Source organism: Panicum virgatum, chromosome 6K, assembly GCF_016808335.1.
Source record: "Panicum virgatum strain AP13 chromosome 6K, P.virgatum_v5, whole genome shotgun sequence".
Classification (NCBI taxonomy): Eukaryota; Viridiplantae; Streptophyta; class Magnoliopsida; order Poales; family Poaceae; genus Panicum; species Panicum virgatum.
This window is the reverse complement of record NC_053141.1, coordinates 42,620,213-42,641,800: the sequence shown is the minus strand read 5'-3', so window position 1 is coordinate 42,641,800 and position 21,588 is coordinate 42,620,213. Positions and strand designations below refer to the sequence as shown.

At 43.4% G+C, this 21,588-nt stretch overlaps 2 protein-coding genes and 2 long non-coding RNA genes across 4 annotated transcripts; 2 read left to right on the top strand and 2 right to left on the bottom strand.

The window, feature by feature from the left end:
* Window positions 1–240: 240 nt before the first annotated feature.
* On the top strand, window positions 241–3,775 carry LOC120713729 (wall-associated receptor kinase 2-like). The gene is made up of 3 exons (XM_039999686.1): window positions 241–1,177; window positions 1,932–2,087; window positions 2,304–3,775. Exons 1-3 carry the CDS (start codon window positions 271–273, stop codon window positions 3,500–3,502), a joined length of 2,262 nt encoding a protein of 753 aa, XP_039855620.1. The 5' UTR covers window positions 241–270; the 3' UTR covers window positions 3,503–3,775.
* On the bottom strand, window positions 3,269–7,531 carry LOC120713731. The gene is made up of 6 exons (XR_005691256.1): window positions 6,921–7,531; window positions 5,793–6,790; window positions 4,712–5,561; window positions 4,058–4,352; window positions 3,494–3,553; window positions 3,269–3,411 (listed from the first exon to the last, which is right to left on the bottom strand). It is a non-coding gene; the product is annotated as an uncharacterized LOC120713731 (long non-coding RNA).
* Window positions 7,532–10,040: 2,509 nt separating this feature from the next.
* LOC120713726 (wall-associated receptor kinase-like 6) lies at window positions 10,041–13,394 on the top strand. The gene is made up of 4 exons (XM_039999681.1): window positions 10,041–11,005; window positions 11,126–11,254; window positions 11,476–11,634; window positions 11,864–13,394. Exons 1-4 carry the CDS (start codon window positions 10,075–10,077, stop codon window positions 13,099–13,101), a joined length of 2,457 nt encoding a protein of 818 aa, XP_039855615.1. The 5' UTR covers window positions 10,041–10,074; the 3' UTR covers window positions 13,102–13,394.
* On the bottom strand, window positions 13,391–14,674 carry LOC120713732. Its single transcript, XR_005691257.1, has 2 exons — window positions 13,920–14,674; window positions 13,391–13,814 (listed from the first exon to the last, which is right to left on the bottom strand). It is a non-coding gene; the product is annotated as an uncharacterized LOC120713732 (long non-coding RNA).
* Window positions 14,675–21,588: the final 6,914 nt, after the last annotated feature.

Here is a 21,588-nt window from a genome sequence, read left to right as displayed (position 1 = left end):
CGGACTAAAGTTTAGTTCTAGATGATTCAAATGAGATATTTAACCGACCTGTCGAAGTCACAGGATGTCCAGTGCACCAAAAGTACACGAGCACCACAAATTGGTCTAACAGTCTAAGTTTAACTACGTATCTCGAGCACGAACACCGCACGTACGTGCCGTATTGCAGATTTACATTATAAGGTAACGAGGTGTTCCCTTCACACACAAACACATACACAAAAAAGAAGAAAAGCAAGCCTAGTGCCTTCAGTTTGCGTACACGCACACATGAACAGGGTAAGAAATAGCCGAGTTGTAGCATCCATTGCTGTAGTTAGCATCCTCCTCCTGCTGCTGCTACTGCCGTTCGGCGATGCGGCACCGGCTGCAGCGGCCACCGGTGGTGGGACTGGTGGCTGCACGAGGAGCTGCGGCAACATCGACATCCCGTATCCGTTCGGCGTGGAGCCCGGCTGCTACCACGCCGCGGGCTTCGACCTCACCTGCGACCGCTCCCACCGGCCTCCCAAGTTGTTCCTCGGCGGCGGCGCCGTGCAGGTTCTCGAGATCTCTGTTCCCAATGCCACGGTACGCATCAACAGCAGCAGCATCATGGACTTTGGGGTCGATGATGGTGGCGGTGGCCGCCGCACCGTGAACACAACATGGGGGGTCAGCTTCCCGTACTACCTGTCGGAGAAGACGAACATGCTGCTAGCGGAAGGCTGCTACATCCAGGTCGACCTCCGGGGCGGAGTGCAGAACAACCTTGTCGGTTCCTGCACTGCGATATGCCCATCTGATGACAAGGGATCAGCAATTGCTAGAAGTACAGCATGCACGGGCATTGGTTGCTGTCAAATAGGCATCGTTCTTGGCTACTCTCATTACAACATTCAGGTCCACTTCCTCGACAGTACATTGCCCTCCAATTCAGCTTCCATCTATATGGTTGATGGGGTTTTCAGTTACAGCCCAGGACCTCCAGAGCTATTTGACATTGAGACTACGCAAGCAGTTACGCTAGACTGGGTAATCAGTAATTCAACATGTCCGGTAGATGGACCTGCATCTGAATGTCTCAGTGCCCGCAGCTCTTGTTCATATCCCGCTACTAATGCTGGCCATGGTGGGTACATATGCGAGTGTGTTGACGGTAGCCAAGGCAACCCTTACGTCCTTGATGGATGCCAAGGTAACAGTTAATCAACTTGTTTTTTCCCCTGATCCATGGACTGCATAAATCTGCTACCACTGAAAGAATAGTGCTAGTTAAATCCTAGAATAAATCGAGTCAAGACTCGAACCCGGGTGGCAGGTTCCACCACAAGAAACCTTACCGGCCACATGAATCTTCAATGATAAACTTTTTAAGGTGCGCCCGCAGGCTGCTGGCTAGTGGAGCTTGCTCTCAGTTAGGAGACTCAGGGTTCGAGCCCTGCTTCCTTCTTAGTTCAAAGCGGGAAATGCTATCTTCCTCTTGTTGTCAAGTTTTTATGATGATCAGTAAATGTTTCGTTTTGAAAACTGATGATCAGTAAATGCTAAAATATTTCGTTTTCACACATGAATTCACATGTATAAATTGTCTTGAGAGATACTTTTGTAATACCAAATTTTATTGAACTTTGTAAAATACTACATTATAAAAGCAACTAGTGATCAAAGGCACATGTTGAAAACCACAACAAACCATCGTTTATCAGAGAGAGTGCAACATATTTGAGAATTTGGCCCAACTTCATGCTTGCAGTAATATATGGGGCTACTAATATAGATAAATTACCTATCTAGTTTGATTTATATGTTTTCATATACTCAAGAAAGACTGTTGCAGTTTAGACAAAAAGAATATCATGCAGTGCCACTGCTTATTAAAACGTTTGACTTTCATATCCAGCATATAAGGTGGACTCATTTGTTTACCTCGTTTCCTTGTATTCTTCTAGTCATTGAGCCGCGTGAGCACGTGGGAGGGTTCACGTGCTATGGAACCTGCCAAAATTTCAGTGGCAATTTGTACTGCCAATGTCCTAAAGGAACTTATGGAGATCCCTTCACACAGGACGGATGTAATAAAATCAAGAACTCCTTGGTAATTACAGGTGAAAAAGCCACTGCTTCAACCGATTACCTTGCCTTATATCTTTCTCGTATTTCTGTAATGATAACTTTACAAGTTCTCCCACAGTAAAAAGCTTTCATTGTAAACTTTGACAATAACTACGTGCCTCTTTCATCTTTCTCAGTTCAATATGCATGCTTGCGCCAAACCCATGAAGTTGGCACATCATTAACATTATTATTATTATCTTTTTTAGACCTAAGCATTGAGCTAGGAGTTTACGGTGGCATATGGCTTTTGATTCTGGCACTTGGTGGTCCCTTCGTGATTCGTAAACTCAAGTCACATAAGGTGAGGAAGACAAAGGAGAAATTTTTCAAACAAAATCATGGGTTACTGTTGCAACAGTTGATATCGCGGAATGTTGATATTGGTGGAAGGATGATGATTACCTTAGAAGAGCTAGAGAAGGCCACAAATAATTTTGATAGAGCACGTGTGATTGGTGGTGGAGGGCATGGCATTGTATTTAAAGGAATTCTAGATCTGCATGTCGTGGCAATTAAGAAGTCAAAGATAGTGGTACAAAAGGAAATCAGTGAATTCATAAATGAAGTTGTAGTTCTTTCTCAAGTAAACCACAGAAATGTTGTGAAGCTCTTAGGATGCTGCCTTGAGACAGAAGTCCCATTACTAGTCTATGAGTTCATTTCAAATGGAACCCTTTATCAGCATCTTCATGTTGAAGGACCCATATCACTACCATGGGATGATCGAATGAGGATAGCGATGGAAGTTGCCAGAGCACTATCCTATTTACATTCAGCTACTTCAATGCCAGTATTTCATAGAGATATTAAGTCCTCCAACATACTACTTGATGACAGTTTAGTTGCAAAAGTATCTGACTTTGGAGCTTCACGATATATCCCGATTGACAAAACAGGAATCACTACAGCGGTTCAAGGAACAATTGGTTACCTGGATCCAGAATACTATTATACTGGCCGACTAACAGATAAGAGTGATGTCTTCAGTTTTGGTGTACTTCTTGTAGAATTACTAACAAGAAAGAAACCATTTGTCTATCGGACCGATGATGGGGATGGTCTTGTTTCACATTTTGTCTCACTACTCATAGAAGGCAAACTGGTTGAACTCATAGACCCTCAAATCATCGAGGATGAAGATGGAGAAATCTACGAAGTAGCTATACTAGCGGCAATGTGTACTAAATTGAGGAGAGAAGATCGACCTACAATGAGAGAAGCTGAGATGAGACTTGAAAACTTACTAGTTAAGAAGAACCAGATTCCATGTATTATGGCACCAAGGGGATATAATGAGCATAACACTCTGGTTCACTGCATGTCAATTGAAAAGGTTAATAAGGAAGCAAGCAGACAATACACAATGGAAGATGAAATAATTTTGTCAGCAACCTACCCCCGATGAACATATGCTGTCATGAACAATGATGAGCTTCCACATTTGCTCTAGATTGTTCTGAAAATATTTTGGTAAATGCATTTGTTACAATGCTAATTTTATGTAGTTCCCTTCATGAAAGCTCTACAGATAGTATTGATGTGCTTAAAGTTTGTTAATCGAACATCACATGTTATTAGATTGTTTTCCAGCTTGCGGTAAGCCTGGAAGGACCAAGGAGTAACAGGCAGAGTATTGTACATCTCTTTTTGAGAAAATGCAACTCAGTTGTTTTCTTCAGCCTGTTTTCACCTGCAATGATATGTGGCAGTGCAAGTGCGATGTGGTACAATTTGGACACCAAAATGTAGGCATCGATGAACGCCTGCGACTGGTAAATGAAATGCAGCTTGGCTGGATAACGTGCAGTCTGGCCATCTTTCTCAGAATTGAAAATAAATTTGTAACGATGCTGGATGAATTCAAGCAGCAAACTAGCAAAGAATCATCCTACAACCCAAACCCAACGTTTAAATGAAGAAATTTCAAATCAAAATGAATGGAGACACCACGGAACCTTACTGTTTGAGATGGTTGTCAAGGAATGGCTACCACCACCACATTCTTCCCTCTTGCAAAAGCTACATTGTTACAATTGAAGAAACAACACAACACCTAAGAAAAAAACATCACTAGTGCTAAGTGTTAACATCTGTAGAATTAAGAAGAAAATAAGATACGGAAAGCTCATTTGGTGGAACACATGTTGGAAGTTTTTTGCATACAACCAGATTCACTATCCTCTACAATTGATTTTGCAGTAGCCATTCATGGCAGCAGCCTTCCTCAAATCATAACATGAAACTCCAAAGTGCAACTGTACAAAAGGAAGGGAGAAGCTCTATGAAGATATGCTCTTGTCTAGTTAAGGCATAGAACAATATATTATAGTTGAAGAGAAGGCAAGCCACACAACGTGTCAGTTGAAAAACGAGCAAGGCATTGTGATTTTTGTTTTCAAAATTTAAACATGTTATTTTTTCCAACGTGTGCTCCTCAGTCCATGGAACCATATAATGAATTAGGTGTACTCATCAGGAATTGTAAGGCTTCTTGTTAGACAAGCCATTGTGCTATACATGTGGTTAGGCCCAGCCAGGCCTAGGCGTGTGCACCTCTGGCTCTGGCCGGCCAATAGACCTAGATTGATTAGAGATAGGCAAGGATCTCGCTTACACTTCTGATAAGAGGAACACCACTTTCGCACCACACAAGTTGGTCATCGCACAAGGAAGAAACTGCCTAACATAAACATGATGCTCCTGAAATGTTCAATCAAGATATTAGTCTATAGAATATAGATAATACCAAACCTCTGCTAAGTGCTAAGCAATCAGGATAGCCATCATAGTGCACCATATAAAAAAACTCGACACCTGGGGGGTGACCTCCCCCGAGTTTCTCATTTATCCTTAATGAGAACATGCGCGTAGCACAGTGGTAGGGCGGTAGCTGTGCATCCTGCAGGTCGGGAGTTCGACTCCCCGTTCTCACGGAGTAAAAAAAAAGGCCACTCGCTTTGCTATTAAACAGGAAATGCATGGTCCACTGACGGTTGCAGCGTGATGCACGTCTGCAGGCGCTTCCTCGCCGTCAGTGGTAGGTCCTGGATAGCCGGAGTTCGTGGATTTCTCGACCCCATCATAGTGCACCATATAAATGTGCTATGTTAATGTTACCTCATTAAGGATTTTAGCAGCCAATTGCTCACGGGTATCATTGGCTAACACATGCACAATTCTTTGGGTTAGAGTTTTCCCTGTGCCAGTATGGTCATCAACAAAGTGCACAGTAGGTCCTGAGTACCTCCAATTATAGGGATTTATGATCAAGTTAAAAGAATAAATTCTTCTATAAGTTAAATAGAATTAGTGGTTTAGCATCAATGCACAATAAAGAAACCCAGCTTAATCATACATTGTATAACAGTTACACCAATATGGCTACCACAGGCACAATTCTTTGGGTTAGAGTTCTCCCTGTGCCATTATGCTCATCAGCAAAGTGCACAGTAGATCCTGAGTACCTGCATATTATAGGGAATTATGATCAAGTTAAAGAACAAATTCTTCTAGAAGTTAAATAGATTTAGTGGTTTAGCATCAATACACAATAAACAAACCCAGCGTAATCATACATTGTATAACAGTTACACAGATATTCCCATTAAAGTGTGCAACATATAAACTGGAGGTAACTCTAAGATGTCACTTTACTTCAAAATAATAGTGTGGGCATACACGTATTTGTAATGTACCTTGCTGCAAATGCACTAACTGCTGGTTTTGAGGAAAAAAGAAGTGTTCGAGAAAAAGATGCAATAACTGCTTTATGCATCTTCAAACAATAATAGCCCTTGCCAACGAATGCTGGGAACAGTGAAGGGTGATATTCAGGATCGATCTTTACACTTGAACCAGCTCAACAAGAACAAACTTCAAGTAACCGACAAGCAGAATACAATCTACCTTGAGCTCCCTGTAAAAATTTAGACATAAACATAAGTTCAGACTAATTGCATACATCAAGAAATAAAATATTGACACTAGACGGCCTTCTTGCGGAAGAAGACATTGGTACATTCCTAGTAGCAAAATGTAAAAATAAACAGGTACAGTATACAGTGGCTTTTGATTAGAAGTCAACAGCAAATCTTAATTGCATACACCACTGGATAACAAAAACGAGCAATCCTGTGTGTTCCTCTTAGCTAGTACTCAAACTCAGTATGGTGCACTGTGTTTGCTGCTAGCTAGTAGTACCAGCCCAACTTATTACTTGTTTGTATAGAGCTCTGAAAAAATTTGACAGTGAAGCATAACAAAAGTTCTCAGAAGTTCATAAACTGTAAATGTTGTGAAGTAACTTATCAGTCATCTTCACTGATAGCTTCAGACCATGGTATGCAAGGTAAACAAGAAGATTAGACTATTCTCAACCAGGAGTGCTTGTGTGTATAGTATGCAAACATAACTGAAACTGAAAGCATGAAGGGTCATCATTGAAACTCTGAAAGGATGAAGGGCCCAAATTATGACCCTTTTCACCTTTTTCTCAGTAAGAATTTCAGAGATGCAAAACCAACACACAACATACATGAAACATAAACCTGCAATATGGAAAACCCAGACTCAGGTCAAAACAACCAACCTCAGAGCAGTCCTCGGGCACGGTCTTTGACTTAGCGAATTGCGAACACAACCACCTGCAGTCCTGCACGCCATTCCCCCTTTGCAAACTCTGTGCCGCGGCATCCTGCAACATACCAGCACGTAAGAATATCTCAAATGTCCAATCCGAACCAGGCAACCTCACTGTCCTCGCAACCTAAAGAGCTAGTAGAAGATGAAGCAAGCAATCACAAGCATCAATGCATCACCACCACCTTGTTTATCAGTGACGAGCTCAATCACATGAGCTAAGCCTCAACCGGTAATGGAGGGGGCATGGAGTCGATGTGGTGTTGCCTCAACGGTTCCAGCTCTCTCCCTTCGCCGCCGGATATCCCCGCCGCGTCCCCTCCTCCTCCGTTGTCGAGGGCTCGGAGAGACATTTTAGGGGAGGTCACGCATCGTGTAGGGGAGGCGAGAAAGCTTTGGTCGGACTGCTCAGCCTCCTCCATGTCGGAAGCCGGCCGTCCCCGTAGAGTTCCCCTTGACGGCTCGATCCAAATGGAGGCTGGCCCCTTCACGCGACGCTGAGGCCGCGGAACGCGGCGAGTGCAGCCGAGGCGAGAAAGGTGTTGATGGAGCGCGGAGGCGGGCAGGCGGCGGCGGATTGGCGGAGCCGCGGAGGCGAGGCAATGCAGGTGGCGGCGCGCAGCTCGCCATGGGGTGAGGCAATGCCGGAGGTCGCACGCTAGCGGGAGGCCGGTTGGCCACCGACGGCGTCTCGGTGGATTAGCGGAGGTCTCGTTACTTGCGCATGCCTCCCCTCCATTTCTCTTCCATTTTGCTTGGGGCTTTCTGGACATGCTGCATTCAGATTTCAGAGAATAGATTGCATGTGTTGGTGAGAATCTTAGGGAGATGCTGAGGTATACACACCGCACCTGATTGTGATAATCTAGTGTAGTATCAGCATCACATTGGATGAACAAACAAGGAATTGATGGTTGATGTGAGATTAAAGATAGGTACATCTCTCCATTCAAAAAAAAATAAGATTGGTGCATCTCCAAATGTTCGACAGGCATGTCAAAACTTCGAACGTTCTTCTTGATGATATCTCTGACAGTAAAGTAAGATAATCTTACTCTGCATCTGAAGGCACATTCCAATCTTAAGCTGTTTATTGGGGGAAAGAGCCCAGTCTGCTTCGTCCTCCTCTTTCCCTGAGGTGGACATTATTTAGCAAATTGAGTAGGCCATCTCATTTCATCATTTCTGATTGGCGAAAAGTCTTTTTTTTCTTCTGAAATTCACTCGCTCCTGTATTCTTGAAAAATGCAACTGAACCATCAGTATGACCCGGATTTGTTGATGCCAATGTGAGAATTCACAATTTCTCCTCTCCAAAACTAATGGCGAGCCAACAGTACGACACAGATTAGTTGGTGCAGAAAAAAAAAAAAACTCCAATGACCAAAAACTCAAATTTACATGTGGCGCCCAAGTCAATTCCCACATTTTAATTTGAACTCCATGCGTATGGAATGTCCTACGATGAGGGAAATAGTCATGTCATTCGGAAACTTGCAAACTAGAGGGAAATAGTCGTGTCATTTTGAAACTTGCAAACTAGAAAGTAGATTGCTCTACAAGATTCATCAAGGACGGTAGGAAACACGACAGTGCCCAAACTACACCACATTATGAGTTAACTGAAGACTTTACTTCCACAAAAGGGATTTGTCAGTTGAAGCGGCTACTGAGCAATCAAGCAGCCAAATACATGAAAATATTTTCAGCCGAAGCACTTCATCCCTAAATTTCTAAAATAAACATTTGGCACAAGTCCACTTTAGCCCCCTAACTCTTGCCAAAGTTTGAATTTCCCCTGAACTACGAAACCGAACATCCTACACCGTCGAACTCTTGAAACCATTTGACCCCCTGAACCAAAAACACCCTGGTTTTCGCCACAGCAGAGCGGTTTTTCTTTTTTTTTTCTTCCTCCAACTTTCATAGCAAGAAAAAAAAGTTAAAGGAATCCCAAAGTTAAATAGGTCTAAAAATTATGATTTTTTTTACATAGGTATAGTAGGTGATAAGAAAACTATTTAACTATTATTTTTTGTTGGAATGGAAATTTTTTTGAAATATAAATATTTAAATATGGGTAAAATTTAAGATTCATTGAATTTTTATGGCATCAAAACATACTCTAAAATTTATCAAATTTGAAACATAAGGTTTATTGAACTTTAGTTTACCATATTAATTTTATTTGATTGATGTTCCATAGCAATATTTTAAATTTGTTCATAAAGGGCAAATTGATTATCTTAATAAATTTTTTAAAATTTCTATGGAAAATTAGTGAAATAAATTAACAGGATGAATTGAATTCAAAATGAATCTTAATTTTCAAATTTGGTAAATTTTAGAGCATGTTTTGATGCCTTAAAAATTCAATGAAAACATTAAAATAAAATTATGTTTTGATGCCAAATAAAAACTAGTCCTTTTAGTTTTGCATTGATTTTCTACAGAAATTGATCTGATTTCATCAACAAATTATGCACTATATATTAACTTTTTTTGGTTGAGGAAGGCTATGGCCCCTGTCAGCCCCCTTAATTCCGACACTGGTCTCGATGCATCTGCGGAGGTTTCGTTACTTACACCTGCCCCATTTCGTTTTCATTTTCACACGTACTCCCTCCTTCCCCGTTTATAAGGCATGGTGGAACATGACACGGTCTTCTAAACAACACTTTGACTATTTATTTATCATATATTATATCACTTTTGATTATAAGCTTATAATCATTGTAAACTATATTTGATTATGAATCCAATCATATGAAATTTGCATTATAAAAACAAAAATTTAATAGTTAAATTATTGGTCAAAGATGAGAAGGTTTGAATCTTGATATACGTGTATGCCTTATAAACGGGGAAGGAGGGAGTAGTTTTCAGAAAAAAAGTTCAGAGAATCGCTTTGTGTTGTGTGAGAGCTTAAAGATTGGTAGGTCTCCTGTCCTGTCTCCTCCACCGTCGACCCACGAGTCCACGACCCGGGTCTGCCTTTCAGAATTTTTTTTAAAAAAGGATGCCATTCAGAAAATGACCCGCTGGCACTTTGCTCGGCGGTGATTGGTAGGGTGTGGGAACGAGAACGACGACCGAACGAGGCCTTTGGGAAGGAAGGAACACATGGACGCGCACACACGTTGCTCCGGGGATGGAGTAGACTGACTAACAAACGAGTAAACGACAGTGAATCGTGATGTGTACCGAAAATCACCGGTAGAACCCGGTAGCTTTTGCTGTAGCGAGGAAGATGGGTGGAAACCACAGGCGGCCTATATATACATAGATGGGTAGATGATCGCGATCGGCTTGTGCGCTAGTATCTTTGCATAAAACTGCATGCACGAAAACATGGGGGAGGCAGTGGAAAGTAAGAGGGTCGCCGCAGCGTTCGCTGCCGTAGTTGCCACGCTGCTGCTGCCGCCGCCGTTCGGCGGCGCGGCGGCAGCTGCTCCAAACTGCACCAGGAGCTGCGGCAACATCAGCGTCCCGTACCCGTTCGGCATCGAACCCGGCTGCTACCACGCCACCTGGTTCAACCTCACCTGCGACCTCTCCTTCCGGCCGCCGAAGCTGTTCCTGGGCGACGGCACCGTGCAGGTGCTGGAGATCTCCGCCCCCAACGCCACGGTGCGCATCAACAGCAGCCGCGTGGAATTCGCGAGCCGCGGCGGCGGTGACGGCCGCGCCATGAACGGGACATGGGGGCTCGGCCGCCTCCCGCAAGACGGGCCCTACTTCCTGTCGGAGGACACAAACATGCTGCTGGTGGACAGCTGCAACGTCCAGGCCGTCGTCCGGGGAGGAGAGGAGAACAGCTTGGTCGCTTCTTGCAGCTCTGTATGTCCGCCGGCTTACCAAGATGGTAAATACTTTGGATATCTTGTGGGGGTTCGTGGCGGCTGCATAGGCATTGGATGCTGTCAGGCAAACATCTATATAGGCTATTCTTTCTACAGCATCCAGATCAACAAGCTTGATGGATCATTTGATCCTGCTGGTCCAAACGCAACAGATTCGATCTACATAGTCGACCAGGGTTACAATTATAGCATTAGTGATACCGCGGTTCCTGAAACCAGGCAAACGCTAAACTGGATGATAGCTTATAACATGACATGTCCTACAAATGCGTCTGCCCCAGAATGCCGCAGTGCCTACAGCTCTTGCCTAAACACGTCAGATTATGCCATGGGTCCTGCTAAAGGGTACAAGTGCCAGTGCTCTCATGGCTATCAAGGCAATCCTTACATCGCCGATGGATGCAAAGGTATATAGCAATAGAGTCAGAGTAACTGTTTTTTTTTTGAAAAGGTACCCTTGAGCTACATGAATCAGTAAGCTTTACTCAAGTTTCTAATTTTTAAAGTCCATCAATGTGCTTTTTTAGATGTGGATGAGTGCAGTTCTCCAGAGAGCTACCCTTGCTACGGCAAATGCACGAACACGCAGGGAAGCTTTATCTGCCAGTGTCCTCATGGCTTCGAGGGCAATGCTTCAGTCCCAAATGGATGCCAAGGTTTCACTATGCAACTCAGATTCATTATTTGCACCTCCTCAATAATAGCTACTAATTATTGCTCATCTATATATATAGCCTCATTATATTTAGTTTTATCCCCCAGTTAGCACACGGCATTACATTAACAATATTGCTTACCGAAAGGTATATATGATGCTTCTCTTTTTCAAACATATAGCGTGCTAATGGTTCTGCTTTGTTGTGCAAGTATGTTTCAGACATAGATGAGTGTCAGAACAAGGAATCACATGGCTGCTACGGAGAGTGCAAAAATTTCCCAGGAACTTTTCAATGCCAATGCCCTAATGGAACCTACGGAAATCCTTTCACAAAAAATGGGTGTCTTATTACAATAACAAAGAAGAATTCCCTCACAGGTGACAAGCCATTATATTATGCTGGCGCCCACCTATTTTCCATATATATTACTGTCATCAGAGCATCAAATGTACTCCTTTTTAATAAGAAACCTGCGCTCCCTCACTATTAAGCTTCTGTCATCATCCCAACTAGTTCATTTATGTACGATAAAAAAACTCATTCGTTTATGTGGAGTGTGGCTATATATACTCTAATAATCTAGCCCAAATTTATTTCTTTTCTCAGGTTTAAGCATCGGGCTAGGAGTAGGCGGTGGAATAAGTCTTTTGCTAGCACTCGGGACCCCCTTCATAATACGTAAAATCAAACTGCAGAGGGTGAAAAACATGAGAGATAAATTTTTCAATCAAAATCATGGGTTATTATTGCAGCAGCTAGTATCACACAATGCGGACATTGGAGAAAGGATGATTATTACATTAAGGGAGCTAGAGAAGGCTACAAATAATTTTGATAGAGCACGTGTGATTGGTGGAGGGGGTCATGGGGTTGTGTTCAAAGGAATGATAGATCTAAAGGTCGTGGCAATCAAGAAATCAAGGATTTTAGTACAAAGAGAAATTGACGAATTCATAAATGAAGTTGCTGTTCTTTCTCAAGTGAACCATAGAAATGTGGTGAAACTATTAGGATGTTGCCTCGAGACAGAAGTTCCACTTTTAGTTTATGAGTTCATCTCAAATGGAACCCTTTACCAATATCTCCATGTTCAAGGACCAGTATCATTACCATGGGCTGACAGAATAAGGATTGCACTAGAAGTGGCTAGAGCTCTATCCTACCTGCATTCAGCTGCTTCAATGCCCATATTTCATAGAGATATTAAGTCCGCCAACATACTTCTTGATGACAGTTTAACAGCAAAAGTAGCCGACTTTGGAACTTCAAGATACATCCCAATTGATCAGACTGGAGTAACTACAGAGGTTCAAGGAACAAAGGGTTACCTAGATCCCTTGTACCATTACACAGGTCGACTAACAGATAAGAGCGATGTTTTTAGTTTTGGTGTTCTTCTTATCGAATTGCTAACTAGAAAGAAACCATTCGTCTATCGATCCGAACATGGTGACAACCTTGTTTCACATTTCAGAAAGCTCCTCTCAATAGGTAACCTTGTTGGCATCATAGATGCTCAAGTCATGGAAGAGGAAGATGGAGAAGTCCAGGAAGTAGCTGCAATAGCAGCAATGTGTACTAAATTGAGGGGAGAAGACCGGCCAACAATGAGAGAAGTGGAGACAACACTTGAAAGCATACTGGTTAAGAAGAAGCAGGTTCCATGTGTTACTACAAGAAGAAGGCATGATGAGGTTGAAGCTCCGGTTCACTACATGTCAGTTGAACTGGTTAGTAACGAATCGAGCAGGCAACACACTATTAAAGAAGCCAATACTAGTGAAGCAAGCAGGCAATATACTATGGAAGAGGAGATATTGTTGTCGGAAAGCTACCCCCGGTGAAGTTTGTACGACAATGAACTTCATGCTTGTTCTGTGATTTTTTTGGTATATGCATTTGCTTTATGGTTGATCTCAGATATATATTTTCTTTCATGGATACTATAAAGTAGTATTGTGTGTCCAGCGTAAATTTTTGTTAATTTGTTTTCACTTTTGCTGTAATGAACACGAAGTTAAAAGGAGAGTAATGGATGTCTCCTTAATTATGGGATAATGCCGTAATTGTATTCTCCAGGCCTGTGTGTGCATGTAATAATGGAGCAAGGTACTCTGCAGCTGAAGGCACATTCCAATCTTGTTGTAAGCTGTTTATTGGGGAAAAGAGCCCAATCTGCTTCGTCCTCCTCTTTCCAATGGCATACTACATTCGTTTGACACTTTGACATCAGGCTCTACATATTTCTGTTCATTGACAATGTGTAAAGCCTGCAGTGTTCTTGTGCAGAGTATGGCAATTTTTTTTTTGAGAGACAGAGTATGTTAACTAAACCTGAGATGCTATCCCTATATTGTAGTGCTGGATCTGGATGTGTCTTTGTACTTTTAGATAATGATTGTTCTGTGCTGGTAACATTGTACAGTATAGTTTGGACAATGAGCTGCTGATCCACGAGCATAATCTGCAATGGAGAAAAGAAAAGCAGCTTGCCTGAACGAAGAGCCACAGCCACCAGCCATCTTTATCAGGATTCCAAATAGAATGGGGGAAGAACCTGAACACAACAGACGAACATTGGTTACTTCATCACCCAGCATCCCAAAAGGAAGAATACTTCAATGGAGAGAATGAAAAACAACATGGAGGGAAGACATTATACATGTCACAGTACTGCTTTCTGTGCTCACCAAGGATGGCTATCACCATTCATTTCCCAATCCCCTTCTTCCATCCATGCCCAAAACCGACGGTGAGCATAGAATTCATGGAGAGGGAGGCAGGCGGCCGAGCCCACTGTAGCCCATGACAGGACGACATCACACTATCCGGCACTCCAGCACCAAACCGGAGGAGAGGAAGACAAGAGCACAGCGTGACAGCGGTCGCTAGCTGGATGCAGGTCGTGCTGGTGTTGCTCCCAGCTCCGTCGCCGCGTCGAAGCGGCCGCCGCCGCGGACAAGACAATGGCTAGAGCAGCTGGTGGGGAGTAGGGTGTTGACGGAGCGCGGAGGCAGCGATGCAAGAGCAACGGAGGGGCATGGGATCGATGGGGTGATTCCTCACCGGCGCGGACTTGACGGGCAACGGGGGTGGGTGGCGTGGGGGAGGCTAGGACGCTTTGGTCGGACTGCTCAGCCTCCTCCCCCATGTCCGATGGATCCCGTAGAGCTTCCCTCCAACCCAACAGCGGCAAATGGAAGCTGGACCCTTTACGCAAGGCGCGGCCACGGAACGCTGCGAGCCGGCGAGTGCCGCCGAGGCGATAAGGGTGTTTGGTCGAGCGCGGCGGCGGCGTCGGCGGATTGGCGGAGCCGCGGCGGCGAGGCAATGCAGGTTGCGGCGCGCAGCTCGCCGTGGGGGTGAGGCAATGGCGGAGCCGCGGAAGTTGCGCTCGAGGGGGACGCCGGCTGGCCACCGACGGCGTCCGTTTTTGTTTTGTTTTTTTTTTTTTGAGATTAACCGACGGTGTGCGATGGATCTAGTCACTTGCTCTTCCATTTTGTTTGGGGCTTTCTGGACATGTTGCATTCAGAGAATCGCTTGCGTTGATGTGTTCGCGAGAGTCTGAGATACTGCACCTGATTCTGACAATCTAGTGTAGCATCAGCAATTCAGCTTTCGCTGGGCGTGTTTGGTTCCTGCTAATCTAGTGTAGCATCAGCAATTCAGCTTTCGCTGGGCGTGTTTGGTTCGTGCTAGAACCTAGTGTGCACATTTCTCGAGAGAAGGCTATTTGCGAAACCTCTTTATTGAGAGGTGTAATTTTTCGTGACGAATTTAATGACGGTAATTAATCGATGATTGACTATAATGATGCTACAGTAACCATACTCAAATTACGCGGTCAAATGCCTTCTTCAGGATTCCTAGCGCAGGGGTTATGAAATTAGTTTTGTAAATTGACTTTGTTTGACACCATAATTAGCGGTAAAAATATTACTATTCCTAAGACAAGAAAGAACCAAATTGGGCATCACATTGGATCAAGGCATCGGTGATTGATGTGAGTGCTAAGATTGGTACATGGCACTCTGAAATTTGCAAGCTAGAAAGTGGCTTGCTCTCTACAACATCCATCAAGGAGCTATGACAGTGCCCAAATTACAGCACATTATGAGTCAATTGTAAAGGGATTTTTGACAGTTGAAGGGGACAACTGAGGAATCGAGCAGAAAAATACATTTACTCAATTCTGCTGGTTACGACTGGTGGCTGGTGCTGGTTTGTTATGAGAGAAAATTACTACTAATTGGCTGGTGACTGGTTTGGTGTGAAAGAAAAATACTGTTGGTTGGTAGCAGCCAGTAGATATAGAGTGAAAGGGGAAATATTTTTGTTAGCGTTGTATCCTCAATAAATTTTGGGTTGCACAAAAATGCTTTATATATTTGTTTATACTGCCTGCCTGGCGCGCGTTGGCTTTTGCATTTTTGTACATTCACATTTCTGGACGGCATTCATGTTGTGTCAGTTGTTTGATCGTACCGTGCAATTTCTGAATGACTATTTTGATTGTGCTTCAACTTATTTTCTGATTGTGAAATGAAACTCAGTACATGTCAGTTGAAGAGGTTTTGCAGATGAATCAAGTGGGCAGCCACTGCTGAGATCTTGCCGTCAACACGGTATGCTCAGTGATGCCATTGATGGCAGGTACAGACACCACGCACGGAAATCTTAATGTTTAGAAGTATTAAATAAAAATTAATTATAAAATTAATTGTAGAACTTTAGAGCTAAATTGCGAGACAAATCTAGTGAGGTATATTAATCTATAATTAGTGAATAGTTATTGTAGCATCACTGTAGCAAATTATAGATTAATTAGGTTTATTAGATTCGTCTCGCGAATTAGCACTCAGCTGTCAAAAAATATTTGTAAATAAATTTTATTTGATACTCCGAAATAATAAAATTCATTTTATGTGAGAGATTTTTTTTTAAAAAAAAGTCTGTAAACAAACAGCACCGAAGGTGGGTGGGTGCTCCTGAACAGATCAGGAACAGTCTCCTGGAGTCCTGGTGCTGTCTGTGCGACGTTGTCAAAGTCCTCTCGGATAGGACAACGGTCAACGGCACCGTCAAGGCCGGCGCCCCTTACTGAGGAAAAAAGAAACAAAAAGAAATCAAAAGTTTCAGTCCAAGGAAAACTAGCCACAAATCAGTCCATGGAAAGTAACCGCGTGAGGTGGTTCTGATGTCAAGAAATTTCAGCTGGTAGACCTTTATCTATATATGCTACGTGGAATGACGACTGACGAGACAAGCAGTGCTTCCTCCAGCAAGCAGAGAAACGCAATTGCGTCCACGCTCATGGAAAGGGTAGGAGTAGCAGGGCTCTGTGCCGTAGTTGCCATGCTCGTCCTGCCGGGTGCGGTTTTAAGTCACTGACGGTGACAATTTCACCAACTATCGTCTGAAAATTTCTCCATCATCTATTATATTTAATGGGCCATCATCCCAACAGCCCAACATCCAATGTATAGGCTCTTGCGCGCAGCGCACTTCACGTAAAAAATATCTAGCACCGTACTATAATTATGACCACATGCAGCACATGTACAGTTCAATGAATACGACATGTTAGCAAGAGACATCAACTAAAAAAAGTCATAAGTTCCGAACCAAACATCGCAATTAAATTTTGATTTCACCATAATTTCCTTACGATGAGATCTTCAAATCAAAATCACACTTGACTATATCCAGAATAATTATTTTAAAAACTATTTTTAATATAAGATAATTAATTTTGATTGCTCTGAGCAAATATTTTAAATCTGGAACAAAAAATTGCTTTATACGAACAAAATGATCAAACAAGACGAACAAAAATATTGCACATTCTGAACATTTGAAAATTAAATATCACGAACAAATGAGTTCACATCACGGAATAATTTTGTCTACAAGTTGAACAAATAATTTAATATCACGAACATTTTAGGATAAATAAATAAAAAATTATTTTTATATGGAAAACAAATGTGTCCACAAGACTAATAAATTGTCCTTGCACACGAACAAATTATTCTTCTGAACAAATAAAAGATAAAATAATAAAAATAATATAGCTTTGAAGTAGAGAAGAAATTATCATTAAAGAATTAAAATTAATAAAGAAAAAGGAAGTAGGGAGAGAAAAAATTGGAAGAAAAAGAAATAAAGGTGCAATGCACCACAGCTAGTAAGCATACATATAGTCAAAACAGTAAGAAGCATGCACGTATATAGAGAAAATACATAAACTTCAATCATGTATAAATAAATAAAGACTTGAACACGCACAAATCGAGAAAGAAAATGAATATGAAGAAAAAGAAAAATAAAATAAAGAGAAGAAGCAGAAATAAAAAAGAAAAGAAAAAATAGCGCACATGCTTATCTAGCATGCATACAACGCACATCACAACATCCTTCAACCAATCAATAGCATGCTCTTTGTGGGCTGACAGCTACATGCTACATGCAGCAGCATCACACACAAAGTTGTACGACACAACAATAGCCAATTAGTCTACTCCTCGTGGGCCAAAATCTTTTTGCTATCTGGGCCGAAATCATCCCGCTGCTCCACCTACAATCTTCAGGCGATAGATTCAGCTTTTGCAGCCCGCGCGATATATAGCCATTGCGCGTCCTGCCGTCGGGTGCCGTGGGCCGCGGCAGCCGCCATCCCAGTTAGCAGCAGCAGTAGTTGTACCAGGAGGTGCGGCAACATCAACATCCCCTACCCGTTCGGCGTGGAGCATGGCTGCTACCATGCCGCCGGCTTCAAACTCACCTGTAGTAGGGGTGGTAATGAGTCATGGTCTTAGTGGTTTCTTCACAGCCCAACAAGACTTTTAAATTATTTAGTTCAAAATTGTATAAAATTAGAGGCCAGCTCTTTTAAGATCCGGCTTTTAGATTTTCTAGTTAAAAATCTTGGGATCTTTACACCCCTGACCTGGCTGGGCGACCCGCCGGAGCTGTTCCTTGGCGACAGCACCGTGCAGGTGCTCGAGATCTCCATTCCCAGTGGCACGGTGCGCATCAGCAGCCGCCGCATGGAGTTCGGGCAAGGTCCGTACTCGCGTGGCCAGATCACCACCGGGAATGTGACATGGGGCGGCGGGCTCCCGGAGGGCGGGCCGTTCTTCCTGTCGGAGTCGGTAAGCAAGCTCCAGGTGGTCGGCTGCAACGTCCAGGTCGATCTCCAAGCGGGTCTGGGGGACATCTTGGTCGGTTCCTGCACTGCGATCTGCCCAATGCTCAGCCCACAGGATCCTAATACTTCTGTTTTCCCGTACCCATACTTTGTTGAACGGCAGCTGTGGTGGCCTTGGCTGCTGTGAGGCAAACACAATTATGGGCTACTCTTCCTACAACATCCAGATCCAGAACCGTGGCGTCGAATCATCGCCTTCTTCTTGGGCGCCCAGTCTTGACAATCCTGGTATCTTCATCATCGACCAGGATTCTGCATATGAGAAAAGAGTCAGTAGGGATGATGACCCAGCTACGCTAGAATGGACAATCAGCAGTTCCTTATGCCCAACATATATGTCAGCCCCAGAGTGCCGCAGTGCCAACAGCATTTGCCAAGACTACATTGCACATACTGGTCGCAAAGGGTACCGGTTCCTGTGCTCTCATGGTTATCAGGGCAATCCTTACATCCTCGATGGATGCCAAGGTAGAATCAATAGTCAACTAACTCTTCTTATATCTATTTCAGGCATCTCCTGCTCAACCTAACGTCCTTTTCTGCGGTTAGACATCGACGAATGCAAGTCTCCAGACATCTACCTTTGCTACGGCAACTGCAGCAACACACCTGGAAGTTTCAATTGCCAGTGTCCTACTGGCTTTGCAGGCAATGCTTCTCTACCGAATGGATGCAAAGGTACCTCACAATGGCAACTCTAGTTAACGATTACAGCTTACAAGTTAATATTGGCGACAAACAAATCTTGTAGGGCCACGTGGTTAACAAAAAAATGTCACTATAAATTTAGGTTTCTTTCCTCTCTTTTTTTTATTTTAACATTATTTCCATTTATAAGTTCACCCCTTTAACAAAATCATACTGTTTACTGAATCAACATAAATTCTTCCAAACATATGCGTTCACATTTTTTCTTTCTCTGTATTTCCTAGATATTGACGAGTGCGAGCACCAGGAAGCACACTCGTGCTACGGAATATGCCAAAATTTTCCTGGAAGTTTTCATTGCCAATGTCCTGATGGAACATATGGAAATTCTAACATAAAGGGAGGATGCATTACAATCAAGAGTTCCTTCACAGGTTATAAGTCACCATGCGCAACATGTTATCTCTGTCACAAGCTCTTTACAACCTTATGATAACAACATGCAAAAGACTCCATACTATGGTCAAATAGAGGAGATATGGGAGCTCAACTACCTGGAATTCAAGGTTGCCCTATTCAAATGTCGATGGGTTCAAGGGTCACAGGGAGTGACACGTGACAAGAATGAGTTTGTCAGCGTTGATCTTCGCAATGTTGGGTACAAAACAGAACCCTTTGTTTTGGCAAAAGATGTGCTACAAATGTTTTATGTGCCTGATACAGTTAGGACGACACGGCATATTGTCCTTTCTGGCAAGAGAAGGATCGTTGGAGTGCATTATGCGGTGGATGAGGAGGAGTTTAATCAATTTGATGAAATTCCTCCTTTTGCAACTTGTGAGCTCCCCCACCTAAATGCCAATGACAAGACCCCGTACCTGCGGACCGACCACAACGAAAAAATTCGTGTGAGATCAAATTCAGGCCGTGGACGTGGGCGTGGACGTGGACGTAAAGAAACCTAGTGTAATATGTTCAAATTCTGAATTTTGATGTCCCAAATAATTATAGTGTAATGTACATTACTTGTTGTCTGAATTTTGATGTAATATGACTGAATTTGCTTTCTGAAAGTGTAAGTACAACTGCAATGTACATCAGTCTGAATTTTCTTTCTGAAAGTATAAGTGCAATTGCAATGTAAGTGTAACTGTAATATGACTGAATTTTCTTTCTGGAAGTGTAAGTGCAACTGTAATATGACTGAACTTTCTTTCTGGAAGTGTAAGTGCAACTGTAATATGACTGATTTTTTTTCTGGAAGTGTAAGTGCAATTGCAATGTACAACAGTCTTTCTGGAAGTGTAAGTGCAACTGCAATGTACATCACTCTGAATTTGCTTTCTGAATAGACTTCTGGAAGTGTAAGTGCAACTGCATTACCCGTCACCTATCAGTCATAGGTGACATGCGACATCTGTGTGGCCCGTCACCCATGCATGAAAGGTGACGGGTCCAAAACATAGCCCGTCACCTAAGTCGTAGGTGACGGGCCACACTGGAAACAATCTTTAGGTGCTACACTGTAAAGCTAATAGAAAGGTGACGGGCTACATTTCTCGCCCGTCACCTAGGTCAAGTTCCAACTAGACTTACAGCCATCTCGCTTAGCCGTAGCTCTTTACGGCTTCCATTTCAAACCCTAGGTCGCGTCCACCTCCTCGCCTCCTCTGGTAGCGCCGTCCTCTTCGCCGTCGCGCAAGCCCACCTCCTCGCCTCCTCTGGTCCTCGCGCCGCCCTCTTCGCTGTTGTGCAGGCCCACCTCCTCGCCTCCTCCAGTCGCGCCGCCCTGTTCGCCATCGCGCCTCCTCGTCGCGGCCCCGACGCCCGCTCGCCCTTGCCGAGGAGCCGGCCGCAGACAATATCCAGAGCTGGGCACGCCGTCGCCCAGGCAAGATCCAGAGGCCAGCCGCCGCCAGCAGGCAAGATCCAGAGCTGGGCACGCCGTCGCGCAAACAAGATCCAGAGCCTAGCCACCGCCAGCAGGCAAGATTCAGAGCCGGTCACGCCATCGTGCCCGTCGTCGTCTCCAAGCAATATTGTTCTTGGTACCATATATTTGCTTAGATTTGCTATCTATTTTTGCTGTCCGAAACATCAGTTTGAATTGCTTGAATTTGCTGTCTATTTTTTGCAATTATAGGCAAATGATGATATGGGAATAGTGAATACCTTATTACCACCTTTGCCATACAAAATTGAGAGATTGAGAGATTCATACTTGCTATGAACAGGTCAGCCTCAAACGGAATGAAACAGATGCCATGTACGATCGCTGGTGTGTGACATCTGTTTCTGCCCTTTGAGGCTGAGCTCTTCATGGATTCTGGAGAGTGAATCAATCATTGCCACCTCTGCCAAATAAAATTGAGAGATTAAGTTGTTGCCATGAACAGGTTAACCTCGAAAGGCATGAAGCATATGGCATGTACACTTGCTGGAGTATTGTGGCATGTGCTTCTGCCTTTCG